The sequence below is a fragment of the Odontesthes bonariensis genome, chromosome 18 (assembly GCF_027942865.1).
Source record: "Odontesthes bonariensis isolate fOdoBon6 chromosome 18, fOdoBon6.hap1, whole genome shotgun sequence".
Lineage (NCBI taxonomy): Eukaryota > Metazoa > Chordata > Actinopteri > Atheriniformes > Atherinopsidae > Odontesthes > Odontesthes bonariensis.
Window position 1 is genome coordinate 12112758 of NC_134523.1, and position 24020 is coordinate 12136777.

General features: G+C 41.8%; 2 protein-coding genes and 1 long non-coding RNA gene across 3 annotated transcripts in view; 1 reads left to right on the forward strand and 2 right to left on the reverse strand.

Annotated features, from left to right (window-relative positions):
• kcnq4 (potassium voltage-gated channel subfamily Q member 4) overlaps window positions 1–15042 on the forward strand; it is a 78574-nt gene extending 63532 nt beyond the window's left edge. Inside the window, exons 11-13 of the mRNA XM_075450361.1 lie at window positions 10697–10828; window positions 11485–11623; window positions 11757–15042. Coding sequence (XP_075306476.1) covers window positions 10697–10828; window positions 11485–11623; window positions 11757–11957 — 472 coding nt within the window. The 3' untranslated portion in view covers window positions 11958–15042. The remainder of the gene's footprint in view (window positions 1–10696; window positions 10829–11484; window positions 11624–11756) is intronic.
• Window positions 7865–8280, reverse strand: LOC142368295 (uncharacterized). The gene is made up of 3 exons (XR_012767305.1): window positions 8205–8280; window positions 8007–8122; window positions 7865–7921 (listed from the first exon to the last, which is right to left on the reverse strand). It is a non-coding gene; the product is annotated as an uncharacterized LOC142368295 (long non-coding RNA).
• A 397-nt stretch (window positions 15043–15439) lies between the features above and the next one.
• cfap300 (cilia and flagella associated protein 300) lies at window positions 15440–19606 on the reverse strand. Its single transcript, XM_075450039.1, has 7 exons — window positions 19497–19606; window positions 19325–19406; window positions 19037–19106; window positions 18748–18905; window positions 18486–18658; window positions 18298–18364; window positions 15440–15625 (listed from the first exon to the last, which is right to left on the reverse strand). The coding sequence occupies exons 1-7, from the start codon at window positions 19604–19606 to the stop codon at window positions 15494–15496; spliced, it is 792 nt and encodes a 263-aa protein (XP_075306154.1). The 3' UTR covers window positions 15440–15493.
• Between the last annotated feature and the right edge of the window lie 4414 nt (window positions 19607–24020).

Below are 24020 nucleotides of genomic sequence, written 5' to 3' on the forward strand. Positions count from 1 at the left end.
GGTTGTTAGTGACCACAGAATGTTATTTACTGTGTCAATTTGGACTCCTAGTCTCACCAGTATATCGCCTCCTACGTACACTGAGTGTGGAAGGTCGGGAATAACCAGAAAAGTGTGAATCAACATTCTGTTATTCCACTTTAATGTGAGAGCACAAACACCCATGGCAGTGAGTGTTGTGGTTGGTGTAGGATCTAATGGGAAACGGAAGGTCTTTTTCACCATCCGGAGATTGGCGTTTTCTCGTGCCAGTGACTCATATAGATCTTTACTGATTGCGGATTTATCAGCCCATAAAGCTATAATCACATCATCTATCTGCGACTTTTGCAGTTCAAGACCTCCGAGCACCTGTGGACAGTACTCGTCCTGCGTGGCTGACGGTTGTAATGCACACAGGAAAGTGTCTCGCTGTGTCGCGAGCTGCGTCACCAGGTTGTCAGGGTCGGCCTGAGCGGCTGGACTGCTGTGGACAACCTCATCGTGTGTTACGGTTTCGGACGGCTCGAGTGAAGTTATCTGTTGGACAGAGTTATGCTTTTCACTTTCAAGGACATAGCAGCTAAAATCTTCATTGTACGGAAAAGTAATCGTCAGAGGTTCTCGCACTTGTGCCCACACTTTCAATCGTTTGAAATCGAGTAAAGGCTCGAAACGGTTCAGAAGATCTTTTCCGACAAGCAAAGGAATGGACTCAAGCGATGACACATACACGGGATGAATCAGAGTCATTGGTCCGATTGACAGTTGTATCAGAGATACTGCTGACAGCGTAGTGTTATTAGAGGCGTACGGGCGCACCTCCAGAGAGCAAGGTTGGAGTTTTAACTCTTTATTGCCGTGGTTTGCTGCCTTACGAAGTCTGTTAAAAAGAGATAGAGACATTAAAGTTATATCCGCGGCGGTGTCGAGGAGAGCTTCATGTCTCAGCACATCTTCCAAGGTTAGTGAGATGTAAAACTTGCGTGCGACTCCCTTTTCAGAGAGGTTGCAAAGAAATTGGTGTACAGGTGGTTCAACTTGTATCAGAGAGGCATCCTGGTCAGAGGAGATCTCTTTTTGATCCAGCTGTACAACCAAGACTGCGCTAGGTGGGAGAGGATCTTTTGCCTCTTCTTCTGTGCTGTTCACAGGAGTTTGTGACTCTGTTTGAGCCTGTTGTGGGTCCAGCTCAGATTCTGGAGTTGGCTCGGCTACTCGTTCTGGCTGTGAAAGGGAATCAGCTGGCAGGGCCAGGTTCTGTGTCACAGTGGTTATAGACAGAAGATCAGACTTTTTGTTAACTTTCTTTTCTTTCATTTCTTGCAACAAACGTTTAATATTGTCTATCTCATCCTGGCTGAGACCAAAGGCTTCTTTTTCCTTTTCAGATCTCATGCCTGGAGAGTCTTTGTTGCTCCTTTTGTGTGAATCATTCGATTCCTGTTGGGATAATTTGGACCATTCCGTGCGTGGATGTCTGTCCCGAGGCCTATTTTTATAGTCACCCTGATTCTCCCGAGCTGGGTATTTGGGAAACCGGTTTGGGGAGAACTTTCCTCTGTGAGGGTTAAAAGGAGGTTCGTTGTGTTCTGCACGTGAGTAAGATCGCTCTTTACTGGGCCAGTGAGGTTTCGAGTAGCCGTCTTTCGGATGAGACGGTTGAGTCTGTGATGTCTTGTGACTCTCACTAGACCGCTGTGGTCGGGTGTCGTGACCAGGTGCCTTACCCCTTTGGGCTCCTTCGAGCTCCATAGGTGGGTGTTCGGCGTTCAGCGTCAGAACAGTGTTATGCTCTGGCTGTTTAGCTTGTCTGTGTTTCTGGAAACCTAAAGTGGCCCACTCACGGAGCTGCACAATTGTGGCTGTTCGCGGATTAGCCATGACCCCCAAGTGGTGACTAGTAACGGGATGGAGATTTTGGATGAAGAGCGTTTTGAAATTTATATCTTCCTCCATTCCCTTGTCGTTGCGTGAGCCAAAATAAGCTTTGAGGAGACGGTAATAGTACTGCTGAGGCAGCTCACTACGTCCCTGTTTAACCATCATGGCGGTACTTAGACCAGACTGAGACAGCTCATCTGAAAATTCCCTCTCCATCGTTTGACAGAGAAGTGCATAATCATTTTGGATGGAATCAAGCTGACGTTCGATGAATCTACTTACTTCACGGCTGGACGTGATTTTAATCAAGTAGATTTTGTCCGTAATGGATGCGTTTGGAAATCGACGCAAATAGAAGTCAATATCATTTAAGTAAGCTCGGGTGTCGTGCGGCCCCCCAGGAGTGGGTTCGAACCTTGGCACGTTGCGAGCGATTTTGTCTAATTCTCGGTCAGAAGGTCCCAACGGTGTGTGGTTTCCCAGAGCAAGGACCGACTGATCCAGTCTGGTTGGTTCTGGGGACTCACCGTGGGCTCTGAAAGGATTTGGGGTAGCTGGCCCTGTTGGGGGAAAGAACGACTCCCCCTGGGCTCCCTTATAGCTAAAACGGCCTTCCTTTTCTGGTTGAGAGGGATCATGCATTTTCAGTTTGCGTTCAGCCTCCAAGGACTGACGTAAATCTCTTTTTGCATTTATCAACTCTCCTGTTAGGCGTTCGTTTTGCTGATACGCTTCATTGATTTTGTCTTTAGCTTCGCCGAGGTGTTCCTGCAAAAGCTGTATCTGTTTTTGTTTAGCACTGAGATGCGTCTCATAGGATGCGACTTCAGTGTTCAAATCCTGCACTGTCTGCAGGGCGTCGTGGAGAGGTTGTTGCGAGTCCTTATGGGCTTTATTAACCTCTTCCAATTTAGCTTGGTTAGCCAGCAACTCTTGTTGGCACTGCTGGAGCGATTCCCCAAGCTCCCCGTTTATCCCTTTTAGTTGATTCATATCTCTGTCTGATTGTTCAACCTGGGTTGTTAATTTCTTTATTTGGTCAGCAGCCTGGCTTGCTGTCCTTTCAGAGACGTCTAATTTATGTTGGAGGAATTTCTTTTCCTCCTGTAATTGCGTTATCGTTTGCGACCGAGTTTTGAGTTTTTCAGCGGCTTGCTCCACCACCTTATGTGCATGTTTGAATCGCGCGGAGAAGACGACAGCTAAGCTCCCCAATAACTTTGTTAAAGTTTTGTCTTTGGGCGTCTTCGCTACCACTCCTGCAATAAGTTCTGACACTATTGCCCCGAGCTCGTTGGGGTCAGTGCCTGTTATTTTGTTGACATAACCTGGAATTAGCTCTTCAGTCAAATCCATCAGGGTGTTTTCCATTGCTTCGAATGGATCGTCCTGACTGCACGTGTCAGAAGTCATGTTGATTTGTCGAGAAAAGTTTTGTTAATCTATTTGTTTAGGCGTAACCGTGGTAAGCAGTTAGGCAAGTTATAGACTAAGTTTAGCGTGTCTGGAAGAAGGGAAGGAAAGTAAGAGAAAGAAAAAAAAAAAAAAAAAGAAATATTCAAAAAAAAAAAAAAAATTCTTTAAATTTAAAATTAATAAAATATAAAAAAAATTTAAAAATAAAAAAAATTAATTAATGATCAAAAAAAAATTAAAGTTTATCGCTTAAAATTATTTAATTCCAAATTGCTTTTGAAATTAAACTTAAAACAAAATTAAATAACAACAAGATGGAAATAATCAAACAAAAGAAAATTCAGAAAGAAGTATTCCTTAATAAAATTTATCTTACTTGATTAAGCCAAATTATTGATAAGTTCTTTCCTTCTTCCAAGTGTCGTTCCTTTTCTAATGATGTTAATTTTGGGGTTGCTGATTGGGGTGTCACAATTTAGGAGTTGTGGATATACTCCACCGTTTTAGGTTGACTCTCTTTTAACCTTAAAAATCAGTTACTGTTGAATTTTCTGATTTTAAATTTCCTATTTACTTAAGAATCGTTTTTCTCTTAAACCCTTAAACAAGTTATGCAAACAGTTATTGTTAGTACAGGAATTAGTTGTGAACCACGTGATTGCTTTTCAATTCAATCACTTCACCACAAGTTACAATGGCGCTGGTCAGATTTGTTAGTCAAACACCATTTCCCAGAATTCCTTCACTTTGTTGTAATTAACCAAGTTACCAGCAGATGACGCTAAGGCTCGTTCTTGTGTTATGTGCAGCGGACTTCCAGGGGAAGAGTGAGAAAGTGCTGACGTCAGATGTTGACAACTTTGGCACCTCCCACTCAGGAAGACTCGTTAGCGTGTGGCTTTCTTTGTCACAGCAATTTAGCTTAGTAGAATCAAAACCAAGCTTTTAGACATCACATTCATGTCACAAGCAAAAAGAAACACGGCGGTTTCTAACACAGCTTTTGCAGAAAAGACAGCAGCAGTTGCGAGACACGGCGGTCTCCCTCTTTTTCCACCTTAACTTTTAAGGGGGCTTCTAAGCACGTCAGCGCTTCTACTGACGTGCTGACTCAAATGGGCTTGTGAGCGTTTCTACGATCACCAAGTTAAAACAGGCTTCAACTCTTCAAAATTGACTATAACTACCCTCTCTTCGGGAAGTGATAATACACACGCCGTATAGACGTTACTTTCACCGGCCACGGGAGGTTTCGCCGTAGGCCTGTCAAATCTCCTGACTGTTTGTAAACAAACCAGCCGCAAAAACTTAGGTAGCTACTTCTAGTTTCTGCACGGAGTCCTGAGTTCAGCAGACAACACCGGAATTTCGCGGATAAATTATCTCTGTTTCTCAGAGCGGTTAGATCAAATGATGGATACTCGCACCATTAATCCCCACTTGGCCATATATTATTGAGCGTTTTTTTAACACGCTCTTGCATGCAAAATTACTTCAGGAGGAAGCAGCCCAGGCAGCGCTGGTGTGTTCCGTTTCTGTGTTTTTGTAATTCTTTCTTACTACAAAAACCATTCAAACAACAAGTTTATGCGTCCATAAAGTTCGTTATTTGGCTCTATATCTTTGCTTTCGTTAACTCTTAACTGCAGGAAACAAACAGTTTGTAGAACAATGCTCACACACACAGGCAGTTTTGCTAAGCGCGGCTACTTCACAAATAGCCCCTCACACGGGGCACCAAAAATATGTAGCGTTGACACGTTATTGATTAATATTTACCTCGAAAATAGCAGGGGCACCACCTACCTACAATCTTGATTTACGTTACAGTCAGGTAGGAAACTGTTACAATCTTAGATCCTGGTATATTAAATTATTAATTAATTAATAATCAATCTCATTCTGAGTCGTGCGTCCTATTTGGAGTGGTAATCGGCTTTAGTAACTGTCTGTGACGCTCTTAAATGGGTTAATATAAACATTTATTCAACATTGCACAGGTATATAGGTGTATAAACAATTGATAAAGAGACAGAAATTAGAATTATTGGGGACACTCAAAGGGGATAATAGGGAAGAAAGGAGCAGGCCACTAACAGGGTTACCTATCAAAAATGTGACTAAATCTGGTTCATAACACGGATATTGTGCCAACAGTCTTCTGCCCGCGGAGGTCGCTTCCAGAGAAAGTTTTCACTTTATCCACGGTTTCACAAGATCTCAAACCAGCACCTTACTTTGTCGTAGCAGCGTAAGGGATTCCGTGGTTCTTTCCTTCTGATGAGTTGGTGTCGAAGCGGTGTTCCCGTGGTAACCAGCGGGATGACGTAGAATCAACTTCTCCTTTATCCTTCGTCCTTGGATGAAGAGTGGCGGCTTGGCTGGGCTGTATGGGTTGGCACACACTCGCGTGTGTTGGACCAGACTTTTATATAAAAGAGAAGGGGAAGTCTAAAAAAATTGGGAATTAATAGTTACGGAGAAAAAGACAAAAGCTGAGATAAGAGGCTAAGAGCAAGGCAAGAGATAAGACAAGCAGGGCAAGAGGCAGGATTTCCTGCGCGCCTCTCTTTTAAGCTGGAGATCACATGTCAGCTTTCGTCCAATCAGAGTTCAGCTGGCTTTTGACCCAAGGGAAAAAGGGGGGTTGACCACGCTGAATTCATGAGACAAAAAGGGGGATTTCTGCTCCTTTCTTATACCGTATTTAACCCATATGACAGTGATTTTAGACAATATAATGTTCTTAACAGACAATAATGTTGCATACAAGCAGGCATAAACATCCATATGAGCATTGACAGTTATCAGCATACAATACTTCATATTTATCATGATAGAAATGGTATGACAACTTTGGTTGCTGTTAATTTAGAATGATCTGCAGCTGTTTGGGTAATACCTGTGGAATTAAACACTATTAGGTTATGCATTGCACATAATGAGAACATTAAACATCCGTAGTTGAAATTGTCCATGGTTGTTTAGGCTGACATAGTGAAAAGTGTCCGTTATCCATGTCCTTTGGGGGGCACTGTGGCTCCACGAGAGGGATTCCTTTTAAATCCAATTTTCATAACTTGGTAATTAATGAAGGTACAAGAATGGCGAATGTTTCAAAATGATCTGTAGATTTGTCCAGTAATGATTTTCACACTTTCAGTCTACGGAAAGTGAGGTTTATAGTGGAATTTTCACTCTCTGAAAATAGGGAAGTGTGGCATTCCTTCGGGTTGGTCCAGCAGGAGAGTTGAGCCTACATCTGCTCCCTTATCAGGAGGTGTCCTACATAATTTATTATTCGTAGCTGGTCTGGGGGAGAGAAGACTCGGAAACAAAGAACCCCATTTGGTTGGTCTCACATCTGGCTCCGTTATCTCCTTTGAGCTGATCCGTTGAGAGGGTCGTAAAGAGGGTACGTTTCTTGATGTCAAGAAAGGTTGGATCTTTATGTAAACATCTCTGTGCTCTGTCTTTCCTGAGAGCACGCTACAGGGATATGTTCAGACGTAAGTTACCATGGAGATTTATTCTGTGAAGCTAGCCTGCTCCAGACCAGGCTAAGTTCCAGGATCTATTTAATCTCATTCCTTATCTCAGTCAGCGGTCGCCACAAATGGAAACCAATATTTATTCCACTGCCTAGAACATATTGTTAAAACATTTAACTGTATCCATTATCATTATTGAAACATTTGTGATCATTAATTACAATCATTTTAGATAACTGATGATTTTAGATGAACCACTAGATAATTTAGTTTCCCACAGACTACACATAAAGTACATCACCATATAAATATAAATACACATTAGAGAGTACTATGATGTTCCTTTATTGAACAAGGATGAATCAAAGCAAGTAAACCATCAGCTCCTTTCAAAACTGAAGTCACACAGTGCTCTACAAGACAAAAAGCACAGAATCAAAGCATGCAGTTTGAGACAAACTGTTTGTAAAAATGGGCTATACAAATAAAATCGCCTTGCCTATACAGCACAAAAACCTAACAAAAATTCCTCTGCCATTGCAGGCCCAACTTAAATCAACATGCATATTAATTAAAATAATTTAACACATATTGGTCTCTGACCAGCCGACCACAGTCGCCATCCGGGAAGATGGCAGGATTGTCCCAGTCTCTGAGAGCTGGCACTCTGGGGGCCCTCTCCTTTCTCAGGCAGGCCACATTGTGGAAGACAGCACAGGCCACAATGATATCACATGCCCTGTCTGGGCTGACTCTCAGGTGGTTCAGACACTGAAAGCGTGCCTTCAGTAGGCCAAATGTCCTTTCTATCCGGGCCCTTGTTCTGGCATGGGCATGGTTGTATGCCAGTTGAGCCTCCAGAGGGTCTGCAAATGGAGTGAGCAGAAAAGGCTGGCAGGCATACCCTCTGTCACCCAGCAATACACCCAGGAATTCACCTGTGAATACAAAATGTTACCATCACAACCTCATAAGTAGTGACAGTCTTAACACAGCCATGATGTTAAAAGTGGTTATCAATAGAGGTTCTGTGGCTCACCTTGTGATAGGCGCCGATAGATCTCTGAGTTCCGAAACACTCAGGAGTCGTGGACCGAGCCGGGCCACTTTGCCACAACATTACTGATCAAATAGTCAGCATTGCAGACCATCTGAAATAAGATGTTAAACCAATTAATGCACACTACAGGCAATGTACAGTGTTCATTAATTAACTTTATCAAAAGTCATGTTCACCTGTACATTGATGCTGTGGAAGTTTTTCCTCTTCACAAAATCCCCCTCATGGCCACCTGAGGGGGATTTTATTTTGATGTGTGTGCAGTCCACTGCACCAATGACATTGGGGAAACCTGTAATACGATGCAATGAGTATCTTACTCTGAATGTTAAAATTGTAATTGTAACTGTAATTTAAAAAAAAAAAATTCTTACCTGCAATCCTATAGAACTCCTCCTTGATGTCACAGAGTCTTCTATGCCCAGGGAAGGAGATGAAGATGCTTGCAAGTCCTTTAATTGCGTTTTTTCTTTCACTGCTAAAACAGTACAGGCAATGTGTGGGCAGGCACATTCTTAATAAAAAGTTGCTGCCATGTCCATTTTGGTTGCTTGCTTGCGCTTGACTCAGCGCGGATCTCGAAAACACATGAGAAGCTATACAGAATCATACGCGGCGGACAGCACAGCTTTATGCCAATTACGCACACAGGCTCCACACCTCCACACGCATCGCGTCTGCAATCATAACTCATCAGGGGAAATCACATTTTGCCAATATTTTAGAGACCCCCCAACATTTCCCAAATCATGTTTTCGGGGGGGTCTCGTGTCAATTTCAGGGGGTCTCGGATCCCCCGAGTCCCCCGTAGTTCAAACACTGCCTAATTGTGATAATTTCAGTGGAGTGGTGAGTGTGTATTTGTGCACTACTTACGCATTCAGCAATGGTTTGCCACGCTTGCTCCCTTTGTTTTTTAACTGTGGCAGTATTTCCTTTTTGTTTTATTTTCTCCGTCACCTCTTCATATGCTTCCATTAATAATTCTTGCTCCGCTGGGGAGAAATACGCCGCCCTTGTTGCCATGGTGAATCAGTGAATCTATGATCGATCGTGGGGTCTATTTAAGAAAGCCGTGTGCAGCACTTATCCAGGATCGCTTTCACCTGGCTTGATGAATCCGTGTCTGCTCATCCTGGATTGGCCTTTGTGCAACCAACTAAGCCTGGGCGCCCATGTTTTGGATTCCTTGAACCTGACTAAGTAACTCATCCTGGATGTCTAAATCCTACTTTTGTGCAACGGGTCCCCGGTCTTCAGTTACTGAGTGCCACACCTGATCCTTGTTTGTTATCACCTCCCTCAGTTTATATCCTCAGTTCCAGATCTTTGTACAGGATGTTGTTGGTTTTTTTCACCTTTGCACTTGAACATCTCCTGATTTCCTTGTTGACTTTCAAGTCGGTCAGTTTATCATTACTTTGTTTTGTTTGAATTTATATTGTAGTTTATTATTCCTGTCTTGGCAGGACTTTTAGTTTAATTTTAAATAAAGCCTTTGTTCTTTTTCTTCACCTGTCCCCACATCCTTTGTCTGTAGTTTGGATCCACTTTCACCTTCAGCTCAACCATAAATCTTGTCGCTTAGAGAGTTGGAAATTAGCCGTCTTGTACAGTTTTCATTGATTTATTTATTTTTTTTTCCACCTTAGAGTTTCAGAAAATTGGAGTTCTGCCTGATAAGTGAATGCAGCATCAGACAGAGTGGCAGGTCTCAGCTGAAGCGTCTCCCTTTTTGTCTGAGAACAATAAATTGCGGATTTTTAAAATTTTTTATTTACAACAAAGAAAGTGTCATGTTACTATACTTCGCTCAGTAGATAGAACATGTTTTCAGTTTTAAACAGACTTTCTTTGGCTTCTAACCTGTGGAGGACACGGAGCAGCCGCAACTCCCACACTTCTGTGGCGGCAGAAGGTGTATGCACAATGAAAATCATTACAACTCGCTTACACAATTTTCAAGGGATTTGGTTTGTTACAAATGCTAGACTTTTATTTATGATACAGTTGAATTTGTAACTCTAGTTGTGCTCCAAAAATAACTTTATCTTTTCTTTTTTTTTTTTTACACTCTTCTTCCCCTCTAATTTTCTAGGTGAGGACTCTTCTGGCGTGCTCATATATGGTCTTGCTTACATTTTTTGTGTGTTGTGCAGCCAGCATCTCTTGCGCAAGCGATGAAAGAAGGAAACGGAAAGTCTGAGCCAACACAGAAAACGGGGTGTACTCATCCTTAAACTTTCCTCCACTTCCTTTCAGTTATCTTGTGCACAGCCTTCACTCCCCCCAGCGTGACGTCCCGCCAGCTTGACTCAGGCAGAGGAAGTTGTCAGTGATGTGTTCGCCTGGTGCAGCAGTGCTAGGTCAGAAATCCTCAGTGGGACTCCTCCACACTGGGATGTGGGTGGTAATTATGAGTGGTGTGCACTGGGGAGCAGGAGCAACTGTGGTCCACCAGCAGCTCCAACATGGCTGTCACACTGACAAAAGAGCAGGCACAGGGTATAGAATAGCAGTCTGTGTGTGTGTGTCTTATTCTGTCTGCAGAAATGTGCTAATTGCTGAAACAGCAAATACTGATAAGAAAATGTCTCTAGGAGACACTCTCATCATCTCAGTATATTCGCATGGTTTAGTAGGTTTGTGACTGCTTTCTTTATGGGCCTGTTTGTGAATGATAAGGTCACGCTGACTTTAATTAATCTGGTTATTCTCAGGGTGGGCTGCATCATTCGATAGCCTCCTACCCCTGCATTTTTCCAAAGGTTTACTGTCCTTCCATATGCATCTATGTGCGGATTGAAGCTCTTTAAAGGTGTCCCGAGGTGCGATAACAGCTCGTGTGGTGTGTTTTTGTGTGTAGGATTCTGAAGTTCCTCGTAGCCAAGAGAAAGTTTAAAGAGACACTGCGTCCATACGACGTGAAAGATGTCATAGAGCAGTATTCTGCAGGACACCTGGATATGCTGGGCCGCATCAAGAGCCTGCAGATGAGGTAGGTTATCTCGTATGATGAGCACTGATCTGTTGATTGAAATCGGAACTGGAAAAGGACTCAAGTCTGATACAGTTTCTTTGACAAATGTTTTGGCAACAACATAAAAAAGCTCACTGGGCTAAGTTTAGTTTAAATCTTGATTGTCAATGACTTAATCTGGAATCAGGCAATCATCACTTAAATCAGTAGTCTACAGTCCTTCTGCAAACTTAGCTAATTGTGTGCTTCCTTTAGCTTCACATTCAAGGAAAGCACACCACAAAAGTATCAGTTCTCCTCATATTCTCAATGTGTGTAAAGAATATTTTTCCCAATTAGGGGGAAAAAATGGGGGAAAACCTGCAGTCCTTAGCACCAGTCTCTTTAAAGTACATTCTCTGCTCATTATTTGTCGGGGGATGCTTAAGTAGCCACCACCAAGGCTTTAGGCAGATGTGTAATATTCATAACAGAAGGGAGAAAAGTCTGGACAACAAATGCGACAGTTCATTATAGTATATTCAGTGGGTAAAAGAAACTCTGTGTAACTCAGCTGACCTTTTACAAACACAAAAATCCTATAACACATGGAAAGAAAGAGTAATAATAACAGTATGTAATGGGCTGTTTTATCTCCATCATACCTACTGTACCCTGTTGTGTTCGTGTGAAAGGGTGGACCAGATAATTGGCAGAGGAGCTGTTCAGCCTGATAAAAAGGCGCGCCCTGAAAAGGGAGAGAAGACGCCACCAGAACTGGACCCACTGGATGAGCTAAGCATGATGGGACGTGTAATCAAAGTGGAGAAACAGGTAATAAAGGGAAAGTTTGATTTGTAAAAAAAAATCTTTGGAACTGGTTTGATGGTTTTCTTAAACCTCGATTTGAAAATAATGTAATTTGGCTGGCAAGATGTCACAATTAAGTGTTTGTGTGTTTGTTTAGGTACAGTCAATAGAAAACAAGCTGGACCTTTTGCTCAACTTCTATTCCCAGTGCCTAAAGAAAGGCTCGTCCCACGTCACCCTGTCCTCCCTCCTGGACCCCGACCTGACGTCTGACTACCACAGCCCCACGGACCAAAGAGACCTCTTCCCCTCTGCCAACACACTCATCTCCCACTCTGAGAGCGGCAGCTTGGAATGACAATGAGCTGACCGTTCAAACACAGACACAAACCTTTTACAGTACGTCTTCCTTAGGCTAAGTCCTCACTCTGAGCAGCTCAACCTAACTGTCTTCACCTCATTTCATAACTGTCTGCTATGATTGCCCCTCCCCATCTCAAATCTGCATCCTCAGCCCTTTTGAAGGAGCGAATGTGTCCGATACAGACAGAGGTCACCAGATGGCGCCGCCTGACGAGGAGCCTCAGCCAAAGCTGCTCACCGCACATGCCTCTCGACTCACAGGATGAAGATGGAGGAAAGACACATGAACAAATAATACTTGAACCACTGTCACCCACTCACCTCATGGTATACATCAAAATCCACTCTAACACTTCTACTGCAGATAGGTTTTTTTTTTTTTCAAATCTTTGGGGAAATCTTATTTTTCTTCTTTCTTGGCTGGTCGAATTATCCAACTGAGAGTTGCCTGCCTGAGCTGGTGTGCCAGACATTTCTTAGGTATTTTGGCATTGCAGTTCTTAATGTTGTGATGACTGTAATCCATCCCACAATTTTGCATTGATCCCAGTCAAATCCATCGACACAGAAAGAAGGTGCTCCCTTTGACCTGGATCGGGAGACTCAGTTGACACCCAGCAGGGTACACAGTCCCACAGAAAACAAGGGAATTTTACTGTGTAAATCCTGCTTTAATTGCCCTACATTGTCACATGAAAACAAGCTGGAAGAATGTGTTGGAGCGAATGGTACGTACTGTATACTGTTGCTTGTATTGATCCCCATCCCTTTTCTTTGTTTTCCAAAAAGCCCACTTGCAAAAAAACACATTGTTCCCTGTTCGGCTGGTATTCAAGTGAGGAATGTTCTGAATTATTTAGGATTTATTGGAGCCAAAATGCTCTGTCACAGGTCCACAATCCCTCTTTTGCAATATTTCAAAAGCTGCTGTGCAACTCTGAGGAACTCAGTGACCTAAATTTAGGTTTTTCACATACTCTTTAAACCTGCCTGTCTTGCAGCCCACACACCTGCCACTGCATGCTTGCCATAACAGCCATTTAGATAAATCCTCACAAATCCTCAGTGTCAGAATTTAGACACGGATGTGACACTCTGCACTGCTTCTCGTCAATCTCATCAAGCCATGTGTCGATTTGCAATTTCCGATGGTTCAGGCAGTCGGTAATACATCACAGTCGTTCGCACTCCTTGTCGTCAGATGTCACATGCATGTGCCGAAACTTTATGGCCAGTTTGCTGCCATTTTAAACGACGAATAAGACTTACGGCAGGACACCTCAAAAGCATGAATTCCAGATCAATACCCTCATGGATGCACACGTTTGGGGACCGTTCCAACCTTGCAGCTGAATACAGAGTTTGCAGCATCACCAAAAGTGTCACTGGTGTTACTCTCTCCTTTTTTCTGAGGTTTCTTTCTCGGGGCCATTTTGCTCACTAAATGCTCTGTGCTGATGGGTTAAACTGGAGGGTGTACAAAAAGCACACATGCAGACACACATATTAAAAACGAAAGCAGTTCCTTTACTTAAATACTTTGGCACTTGATAAGTATATCAAATGTTGTTGTCATGTTTTGTTTTTGTGTTGATTTATTTACTGTAATTGTGTCCATGCACTTGATTTTGTTGAATTTTATGTAACCTATAACAGAAAAGTTTTTTTTCTAAATGATTTTGGTTGTTACAGTGAATGTAGGGTTCTAGCTAATATATTTAATTGAGTAAGATCTGATCTTTGAATAGAAGTGGCATTTTTGACAAGTTAACTCATGAATGACACAACTGTAACCACACACAGCTGACAGGTGTTTTGTTTTTAAATGTTTCCACAAAATTGCTCCCAAGCTTCAGCCAAAAAAAGAAAGAAAAAAAATCATTCAACTGTTTTTGACCAGTGAGAATATCCTCTGTCCCAGTCAAGCCAGTTGACTCAGGTTCTCCATTTTTTCCACTTTAACCGAGTCTTTTAACGGTGAATGTATTTCATTGCTTGGTCCGTTCAGATCTGTTTATGATCCCTGCTGCCACGGGGAGAAAAAACAGCGCTTCAGAACTTTTTTTTTGTCTGTACCGTACTAATCCCTTGTCCGTTTCACGCAGAAACGCTCGGTAGATGTATTATTTTGGGCTGGATTATTAGAAGCGTAGTAAAACTGAACAGCACTCCCGTTTCATCATCATCTGGAATGTTTCGCCTCATGAAAATGTATGTGAGATAACTGTGTTGCATGTTGTTTTGTGGTGGCCTCGATTTTTAGAAAGAAGAAAAAAATATGGATGTCAGCAAATGACCCGTGCCTTCTTCAGCCCTCGTTCTGTAAATGATAACGGTGCAGCTTTATATCTCCAACTTAAACAATAAACCCACGTTGCTTTTTTATTTATCGCAAAAACCTTTAACAAAATGAAGAAACACCTTGACAATTGTTCTAAAGATTCAGTGTTTTACAGCTGCTGTAAATTTGATATTTTCTGATATTACTGTATGTCCAGCATATCGTTGCACCTCTACGAGGACCTCCTCACACAGACACCCGTACTGTGTCTTGGCACCCATCAGATGTGGAGGCTGGAGAATTTGATATTTGTATAATCACAGGAAAATGCAGGCATGTGTACTTTCATAAGCATGAAACATAAATCTGAATGGCTTCCACACAACTACCTCTGAGGCCACTAGAGGGGCGCTAGTTTAGGAAACTGATTAGGAGAAACAGTAGCTGATTGTCCAACTGACCGAATGCAATGCATGACAATGTGCACGTTCTTTTTTCTCTTCAAGATGTCCTACCACCCATCCATCTTTCACTGACTTGCTGCCGTTTGACATTCCAGCTCGCTGCTCTTTAGCTGCTCTCTTAGGTGTTGGAACTGTTGTTAAAATCAAACACAAACCGATCAAGCAATAAACGAAACGCTGACTCATCGCCAAGTCTTCCAATTCCAACTGATGAGGCAATTGGTTGTATAAAATACGTCGCTGGTTTGTTTTCTAATCGAACCTATATCTGATCTTTTAGAGGTACAAAAATGTCTTTTCTGCTGAGGATACAATTAGACCACATGACTAACTTATTACGGTAATTTATTTGTTTCAATAAAGCTCTTTGGACTGTATGTTATTGTTGGCCTCTTCTTTTTTTTCTCTTAATTATCACACTATTCGCAGAAATAGCCGATTTCTGCAGCAATTAGATGGCAATGCTGATGTCTTTTAGACAACTTTTAGGTCGGATTGATTAATTTACCATGGTCTTATGTGTGAGTCAGACTGAAAACGTTTAAAAAATGAACTTTAATGGGACAAAACTTCTTCTTTTTCTTTTTAATTCACCCTCTGTAACTCAAATCACGGTTTAACAGTAAACACTGCACAGACGCCCGTCTTCACCTGCTCACAGCATCAGACTGATCTTAACCCACTTTTTTCTCATTAGATAAAATCTAAACCAGAGGATGAAAAACATTAGAAAAGTTCCCGCAGTGTTAATTTCTTCATAAAGCTAAGGCTTCCTGTGTCTCAATGTCACAATGTGAAGCTTCCCACACCGTAGAAGTGGTAGAACAATGTCACATGTCGTTTGAAAGGGTCGACAATCAAATAGGCAAACGTCTGCTCCTCCTCCCGAGTCCCGGGGTAACATCGCCCAGACTCATCCTAGAGGATAAAAACACAGAATAAAAACCAACCCCAGGTGGAACATTTGGACTGTCCTTCGGGTTGAGGAAGAAAAACTGAATTTGAAAATGAATACATTTCAATTTAAAATGAGCATACAGTACAACTCAGAATTCTGGAGACACATGCTCATTAACACTGAAGGTGTATTAGTCTGTTATCTATATTTGACACAGATTACTATCTTTAATTGACTTTTTTCTAAAAACAAGATTTGCAAAAATTAAGTGAAGAATTCAATTATAGTAAATATAGCACAAGTCAATTTAATTAGGGATGTTTCTACATGCATTAAAGGTCCTATGGCATGAAAATAAATGGAGGCTTTTATATATTTTTATAGGCTTTAGTGGTCCCCTAATACTGTATCTGAGTTTTTTCCCCCAAAATTCTGCCTTGGTGCAGAATTACAGCCAGTCCCAAAAATGAGCTTTCCTTAGGATCCTCAGAATGAGCTGTTTAGTGGGGGTGTGGCCTTACTTACGCCCGTGGTACCTTACACAAATGTTTTGTGAATCGCTATGGCATGTAGATGGCACGGCAGCCCTATGCCGTAAAACTAGTGAAACCTGTTGAAATGAGCTTACTTTGACAATATGGCGAACTAGTTACTGAACAACTCTCCTAACACAGTCAAACATCAAGCAAGTGCTACACAAGACACAGCAAAAAAGGCTTGCGTGAGGGGGAAAGCAGGAGTGAGGATTTTGACAGTCTCAGCTGATTGCTCTGGTTTGCAAAGATGCACGTAGCGCGAGTCATTTCAATCAGGGGAAAGGCAGATATCGTGCGCGCAGGACGGCTATCAAAACAACAAATAAGTACACAACACTCGCGTTACAGTAAATGAGGTGTCCACTCGCATACCTCTATTTACCGTTACATTAGCGACAGTGACCGAGCTATTAGCTGCAGAGCTAACGGCACAGACAGACTGACCGTTTTGACTCTGGAACCATGAATGAATCATTATCCTGATGAAATGCACTGAATTTGCAGATTCATTCTTCTTCAGGAAGCTTGAAGTAGGGGGTTTTGGTCTAAAATGAGCGAGCTAACCATCTGGCATGCAAACACCTCCAACAGCCCAGTTGGCAGAGATAAGTGCTTGCAGATGCTATTAGCTGCATAGCTAACGATACAAACCCTTTCCTGTGGTAACAAGCTATGTAACTATACTGTACATACAGGAAAGCAACACAATAATAGAGCGTTAAATTACTTACTCGGGAATGAGATCCTTCCCCAAGTAAGGGGGCGAATGGAGCAGGAGATTGACAGACGGATCGGTGCGGTGTCTGCAGTGGTCTCTGCACCGGCCCGTCGTGGTGAAAAAGGAGCTGAGCCAGAAGGCGAAGCTCTCGATTTACCGTCAATCTATGTTCCTACCCTCACCTATGGTCACGAGCTGTGGGTAGTGACCGAGAGAATGAGATCGCGAATACAAGCGGCCGAAATGAGTTTCCTCCGCAGGGTGTCTGGGCTCTCCCTTGGGCTCGGTATTGGCCCAAGTTCTGGAAACAGTCGTCGATGAAATGTTTGGCGCACACATACACAAATCTCTTCGGTTCTGTCGTCACTTTCCCAGAAAAAACCACTGGCTCTTTAGAGGTTCTGATGCAGGAGCTCTAAACAGATTTTTTACATCCATATACAGCGCAATGAGCTGGCCAAAGAGCTGTGGGCGGGGAAAGACAGTTTTGGCATAGCCATATATGGGCTCTGGGTGGAAACAACCTCCACGTCATAAGCGGCGGCTTTCCCGATCAGGCCATCTGCATGGTCACATTACCAAAGGCGGAGAATAATTTCCAGTGCATGGTTTAGGTCTATCGTCATTTTTAGCCACTGGGGGACCGCAGGCAGGCTAGAGGAACTCATATTAATGCTAGATAACCTTAAAAAGTGAAAATTTCATGCCATAGGACCTTTAACTATCCTGCAACGGTGGGAATTAATCAGCTTTCCTGCACAGGCTTTGAATCATCCACAAATCAGTCACTACCTTCTAAAATGACTGTAGCTCCATTTTCCATTGATGGGGACTCAAGTCACTGTGACTTGGACTCAAGTCGACTCGAGTTGCTGTTTTGATGACTTGTGACTTGACTTGACAAAAAATATAAGACTTGAGACTCGACTTGGAAGTTAAAGACTCGGCACTTGACTTGACTTGAGACACGATGACTTGAATGACTTGAGTGTTAAGCATCTAGCATAACTTCGAACTTTGTTTGTCATTTGAAGATCCATTCTGACCAGTAAGTACTTGTCAAATTAGCTAATATTATCCTGTTAGCCTCGTCGGTAGTTAGCTAACGTTAGCTTGATATGATACAGGGTGGACAGGTTGGACACATTGGCCAATGATGTTTACTGACAGTTACTTATATCTTGTCTTTTCACTTTATTAAGATCAGATTCTGCAGGTAAAATTGCAATAATAAGATGACTTGACTTGACTTGACTTGACCCATTACAGGACTTGACTTGTCCAAGAAAAAATTACTTGGGACTTGAAAGCTAAGACTTGAGACTTACTTGAGACTTGCACATGTGTGACTTGGTCCCATCTCTGCCATTTTCTTATTTAGTTTCATTCATGTTTTACTGTAGATGTAACACAAACAGACACTGGGCTGGACACTCACATATGCAGCCACTTTGAGCACTGTGGAAGCAACACTGATCTCCTTCTTCTCTGGATCCTTCTGCACACTACAAAATGAGGGTTTTCATTCAGTTCAGTGGAGATGCAAGTAAACCTGACAAATTACTCTCTGAGTGTGTCATCTCTGTTCAATATGGAGTTGTGTGTGACAGCAAGGATTCTGCTCACCTGATCAGGTCCTTGTACATTTGCTTTGTGGTGCTGATGTAAGGATCAATGGTGTCCTCGTACTGACACAGCTCCCCACCGAGACATATGTGTTTGAAGAGGCAAAACAGAAACTCCTCTCGCTCTTCTCTCCCGACCACATAGTAGTGCTCAGAGTCCTCTTCCTGCAACATCTGGAAGAAGCAATAAAGTCACGAACTGACTTCTTGCCAAAATATATAGATACAAACACACTGATATAGATGAGAGAGGAGAGGGTCACCTGTCGGAGTTCATCATAGTCAGGGTAGACATCATGAAAGCATTTAACTACGTGTCCAGAGGGCCTCAGGATGCCGCAAGAGTAGATTGGATCAAACAGCTCCAGGGAGACCTTAGTGCATGCAACGGGCTCCACACTGACAGACACTACTGGTTTGTCTACAACATAGGAACAACTTCAAAATTACATTCCACAAAGATCTGACTGCGAACATTATGTTGCAGATGACATCAATTTCCCGCTATCTGTGATGAAAGGCTTTCTGGGGTGGGGGGGGTGTATGGCATACCGAGAGGCACCCAGGCTCCGGCTTCCATATTTCTCAGACTGGAAACCACCTCTGGGTCTCTGAAGAAACACTATAATGCAGAGCGGCATCAGGGGCATTCAAATGCAACTGAACACATAAACAAGCAACCAGTCCATGTTTTCAGCAGAACATTTCAAGTTCAATCTAATAAATATGAAATGTTTTTCCAAGTGTAAGAAACAGACTGGCACACATTCAGCACCACTTTAATTTTTCTGTATTAAATTACAAACTGACTATCATTGTTGTTTCCAAACCGAGTCGTACCAGTGTAAACTTTTCACAGCTGTAAGGATAGAAGTTGTCGTCAAAACTGTAGGACTGACATGACATCCTCCCCAACATGGACCTGGACGCAACACACAAAGCCTACGTTAGATGTCACACCAGCAGACTCCAGATGCTCCATGTGTTTTCAAAGTTCCAGATATCACGTCACCATTTCATGAACAGCGCCAAAGTGTCTTTATCCTGTAGGAAGGAGAACATCTTACTGGGAAGGGGACTGAACGAAAACTTCTGTTCAAACGTGTATTTATCTCCCTCCATCTTTACCCTCGATTGCAAGTAGTTTTTATCACCGAACTAGCAACTGTTGACGAAAAAGTTGTAGGTTTGGGAGCTTCTCGGCTAATTAGTGACAGGTTTGCGCACCCGAGAAGGCAGCCAATAAAAGTTAAGTCTGGTTGATTAGTTCTGGTGGTAAATATTGAAAACAAAGCGGGTATTCGTGAATTTTTCTCTTGACTCTAACTTGTTTGGTATAGTCGTTTCCCTGGCAACAGACGCTGGTGACATGCCCCGACTTTGACTAGAACTTTCTTTTCCAAACGATTAGAATAACGTTAGAATATGACAACTAATCTTAACAACGCCTTTTTTTTAAAAAAAAGATTCATATATTTGTCCTCTTCATAACACTGATTAGTTTTCTTTTATTCGACTCGTAGTCTAAAAGCAGGGCAGGGTGAATGAGCTCCGACTGGGACAGGGGACTTTGCTTTCGTAGCCACCAGAGGGCGACCGTGCCCCGCTTTTGGGAAACAGGTTCGCTAAACGCAGGTATGTATCAATTTTTATCTTTCAAATGATTTTTTCTGTTATGCTTCTTTTGTAACATTTTCACAGTTCTGTGCGGTTCAGACTCCTGTTTTTTCTTTCTTCTCATTCTTTGGATGTCAACTCAAACTTGTAAGAAATAGCTGTTTTTCTGAGTTTAGAAACACGAATTGGCAAACTTACTTTCTTGCTTATATAATTTTTTTATAGCTTATTAATAAAAACTGACTAAAAAAAGAAAGAAAAAGAAAGCATTTGAACGGATGAGAAGACCTGCTGTGGAAAACATACAGAGTGCATTCACAGCTATTGAGGAAGACATTCATTTGAAATCATTTTACCTGAAAAAAGTAAGAATCTCTGTCTTTCTTTATACTTTCTTGTATCTTTCTACTTAATCATAACCAGTAAGCTCCTAAAATAACACTGAAGCACATAATTGTGTATCAGGAAAAAATGTGACTTGGTTTTGACAACTCACGTATGAAGCACAGACTAAACCAAATGACCAAATGTTCTCTTGTAAAATTTTCAATCAGGCAGAAGCACCTGCGCCACAATAAGCAGGTCTTTTAATATATTTCTCAGATTTATAGATAACCTTTATCAATGTCATATCCAAGGTGCTGGTCCTCCGAAACTTCTGATTAGTTAGTCTCCTCTTGTTGTTTTTCTTCTTCTACATCCGTAAACTAACAAGAATTACAACTGTTTGTATGTACTTATCAAAAAGAGCAAATACCGACGGTGATCCTAACGTCTTAGTGCAAGGAAAAACAATTGAGGTGGTACAAGAGTTTAAATACTTAGGAATCACTCTTGACTCACAACTTCTTTTCAAATGACAGATAAAAAACCTTGTAAATAAAATTAAGTTCAACTTGTCCAACTTTAGGTTTATTAGAAACAATCTAACTCTTGAGTCAGCAAAATTGTACTTTGACACTATGATCATGTCACACATGTTCTATTGTTTAACAAGTTGGGCATCGGCCTGTAAAACAACACTAAAACCGATTGAAATGGTTTATAAACAAGCTCTGAAAGTACTAGATAAAAAACCAAAAACGTACCATCATTGTCAGATACTAAAAAAACATGAGCACTTAAACTGGGACAACACTGTTAACACACCGATGCTATCTTGATTTACAAAATCTTCCACGGCAAAGCACCTCCTCCATTACAGGAATTTGTGAAAAAAAACTCAAACAGATCAACAAGAGCTGGCTCTAGAGGTGACTGTGTAGTTCCTTTCAGAAAGAGTGTCTTTAGTCAAACCACATTTTCTGTTCGTGCTTCTCACACTTGGAATTCAATACCACACACAATACGTGAACTCCCGACTCTGACCTCTTTTACCAAACATCTTAAAGCTTGGCTACTGTTGCCACAATCCTGCCTAAAATGTATATGTGTTTTATGATCCACTAAACTCTTCATTGTTCTTGCTTTTATTTTTTATTTTCTGTCCTATTGTGTTTTCTCTCTGTAATTATTCCCTCTTTTCACACTGGCCATGAAGGCTAACTATTCTAATTGTTGTTACTGTTGTTTTAGTGATTTTACTATCCTATGTTGTTGACATCAATCTGCCGAAGGGACTAAAGATGGAAATTAGCCATTGGCTATAATCTTGCATATTTACATGTATATGTTCATTAATATGTATTGTCCCCGCTTTAAATAAACTCAAACTCAAACAACCAAAGACTATTCTAGGAAGTTCCTTAAGACCCCTACGAATATTTATGTTCCCCTTCCGAAATACTCATGTCATTCTTCTCATTCTCAGCATTCCAGGATGGACGAGATTGTGGGATCCTCTTGATGCACATTCCAGTTAAGGACACCCAGACCCTGACATTCTTCATGAAGGAAGCCAGAATTGTGTAACAAAGGGACACCCTGAAGTCATGATACTGTAATGTAAGCATGGTACGTCTTTATTTTCATTAGCTTTGTGTTCATAAATGCGTGCGCACTGAGACTGACGTTGTGAACCGCATCTCAGAAAGCACAACTTGGATCTATGACTGAATGCAGTTGCATTAGAGTCATGCAATCTGATTGAAGAAAATGTTGCAATGCATCATACTGGGTTATTGTACCATTTATATAGAGAACAATACTTAGATCTTGTTGTTTTTTTTTCTAAATGAACCTAGCCTGGCTGACGCGTCCACAATCTCGATGAGATGGTGGTCTGGGAACTAGGTGTGCATTTTCTCGTATTTGAGGCGTGGTTTACGAATGCCTAGAGCCGTTTATTGGGCGCTACTAATGTCTATCAAATGACGTCAGGTTCTTCCCATGCTGCTTTGCGCACGATTCATAGCCAATTGTATCACTTTATACCAGATGACGACAGAAATTCGACTAGGAAGAAGAAGAAAAAAAGTAAAATAAAAGTAAACTTGCGCTCTAAGCTACTTTCTAAGGCTGCATTGAACGGTAACGTTGTGTCCGCTGCCATGTTGGATTAACACTCTACAAGCTTCGGTGTAGCGCATAGACGTCGTCATCGTCTTGCTGCCCCCCCCCTAGTTCTGTGATGGGTTCCCTAACTCAGGCAAAAATAAGGGCGGTGGTTTCCAGGCTGTCTTTGCAGTGAGAATGAAATTGCGCGCAAAGCAGCATGGGAATTCCCAGGCTAAAATGAACCTGGAATTCTAGTGGTTTTAAGTAATTTCATCTCATCTGATGACATGAGAGGAGACAGACAGGATATCATCATGGGGCAGAGTTGGTCTCAGAGGCAACCTATCAAGTCATGTATCCTGCATCCTGACAGTGCAGTTAAAATCAAGTCCTGTCACACTTTCTCTGCAAACGAAAATATATGACAAACTCCACAATGATCTAATCCTGATAACAAAGTGTCCCCCTATCCTCCTAAAATGCACATCTTTAAAATACTGATGATAATTGGAGTGTCAAATTGAACCGTATTTAGATGTCATGCTCTCACAATGAAAACACAAATGTCTCTCGGGATGAATCAGTGTGGCTCAACAGTGAAGACCTTCACAAAAATGCTGTATAATGGGTCCAAAATGGGGGCAGATGGACCACGTCTATCCCAAAGAACTGACTGAAGGTTGAAGAAAATCTATGTTTTGACACTCTAGCGCCAGTTTATGACATGACATAACTGAGGCTCATTAAAATAAAGACGTATTCTTATTTTCTGCCGCTTGCTTCAAGGGAATTACACTTTATTCCCGCTCATTAGAAACATCAGGGTTAAAAATGAAATCTGGAAGGCAGGAAGGTGATGCAGGTGAGAATATGTAACAGCTGAGAAATGTTGGGACATGATTGCGGTCTGATCATATCTTTCCATGCTGGCTTAGCAGATTCGATAACAGATATGGAACCTTTCCCAAATTTTCTGTTATTTTGTTTGTTCATGCTCACGGCATGAGAAGGGCATCTCTGCCTGAAGAACAGCCCTTAGTAGATTCTTTCCAGATACGCTGCAGGCAAAAGGTTCAGGAAAAAGCTTGTGCACAGCCTGGGTTGCCTTTGATGCCACTGTGTTTGTTAAGGAGCCAATTAGAGGCCACCTTTTTTGTTTTTTTTCCTTTCCTCCTTTCTTTAGACTTAAGTTGACTGTATTTAGATGTATAGTTTAGAAGCAAAATATTCAACATACCCTGACTTCCTGCGTGACTATTGCGGGACGGTTTCAAAATTTTTTAAAGAACGAATACTGTACCATCAACAGAAAACTTTTACTGCTTTTAAATTCTTATAATGTCCCCAACTGTCAGCCTGCACCACTGTTCACAAGATGACTAAAGCCTACCCACGCTTTAAAAACTAACCAGTTGTTTTTACAGGTAAATCATGGGCTTACATTAAGGAAAAGAAGAAAAAAAACGTTAACAGCTAGCTCCGA

What these genes read in the sequence shown, in the direction of transcription:
- cfap300 (XM_075450039.1), bottom strand. Translation starts at nt 19,606, where the DNA reads ATGGAGGGAGATAAATACACGTTTGAACAGAAGTTTTCGTTCAGTCCC. An exon ending in TTGGCGCTGTTCATGAAATG is followed by an intron (nt 19,407 to 19,496) that starts GTGACGTGATAT and finishes TGTTGCGTCCAG; the next exon opens with GTCCATGTTGGGGAGGATGT. An exon ending in ATGTACAAGGACCTGATCAG is followed by an intron (nt 18,365 to 18,485) that starts GTGAGCAGAATC and finishes CTCATTTTGTAG; the next exon opens with TGTGCAGAAGGATCCAGAGA.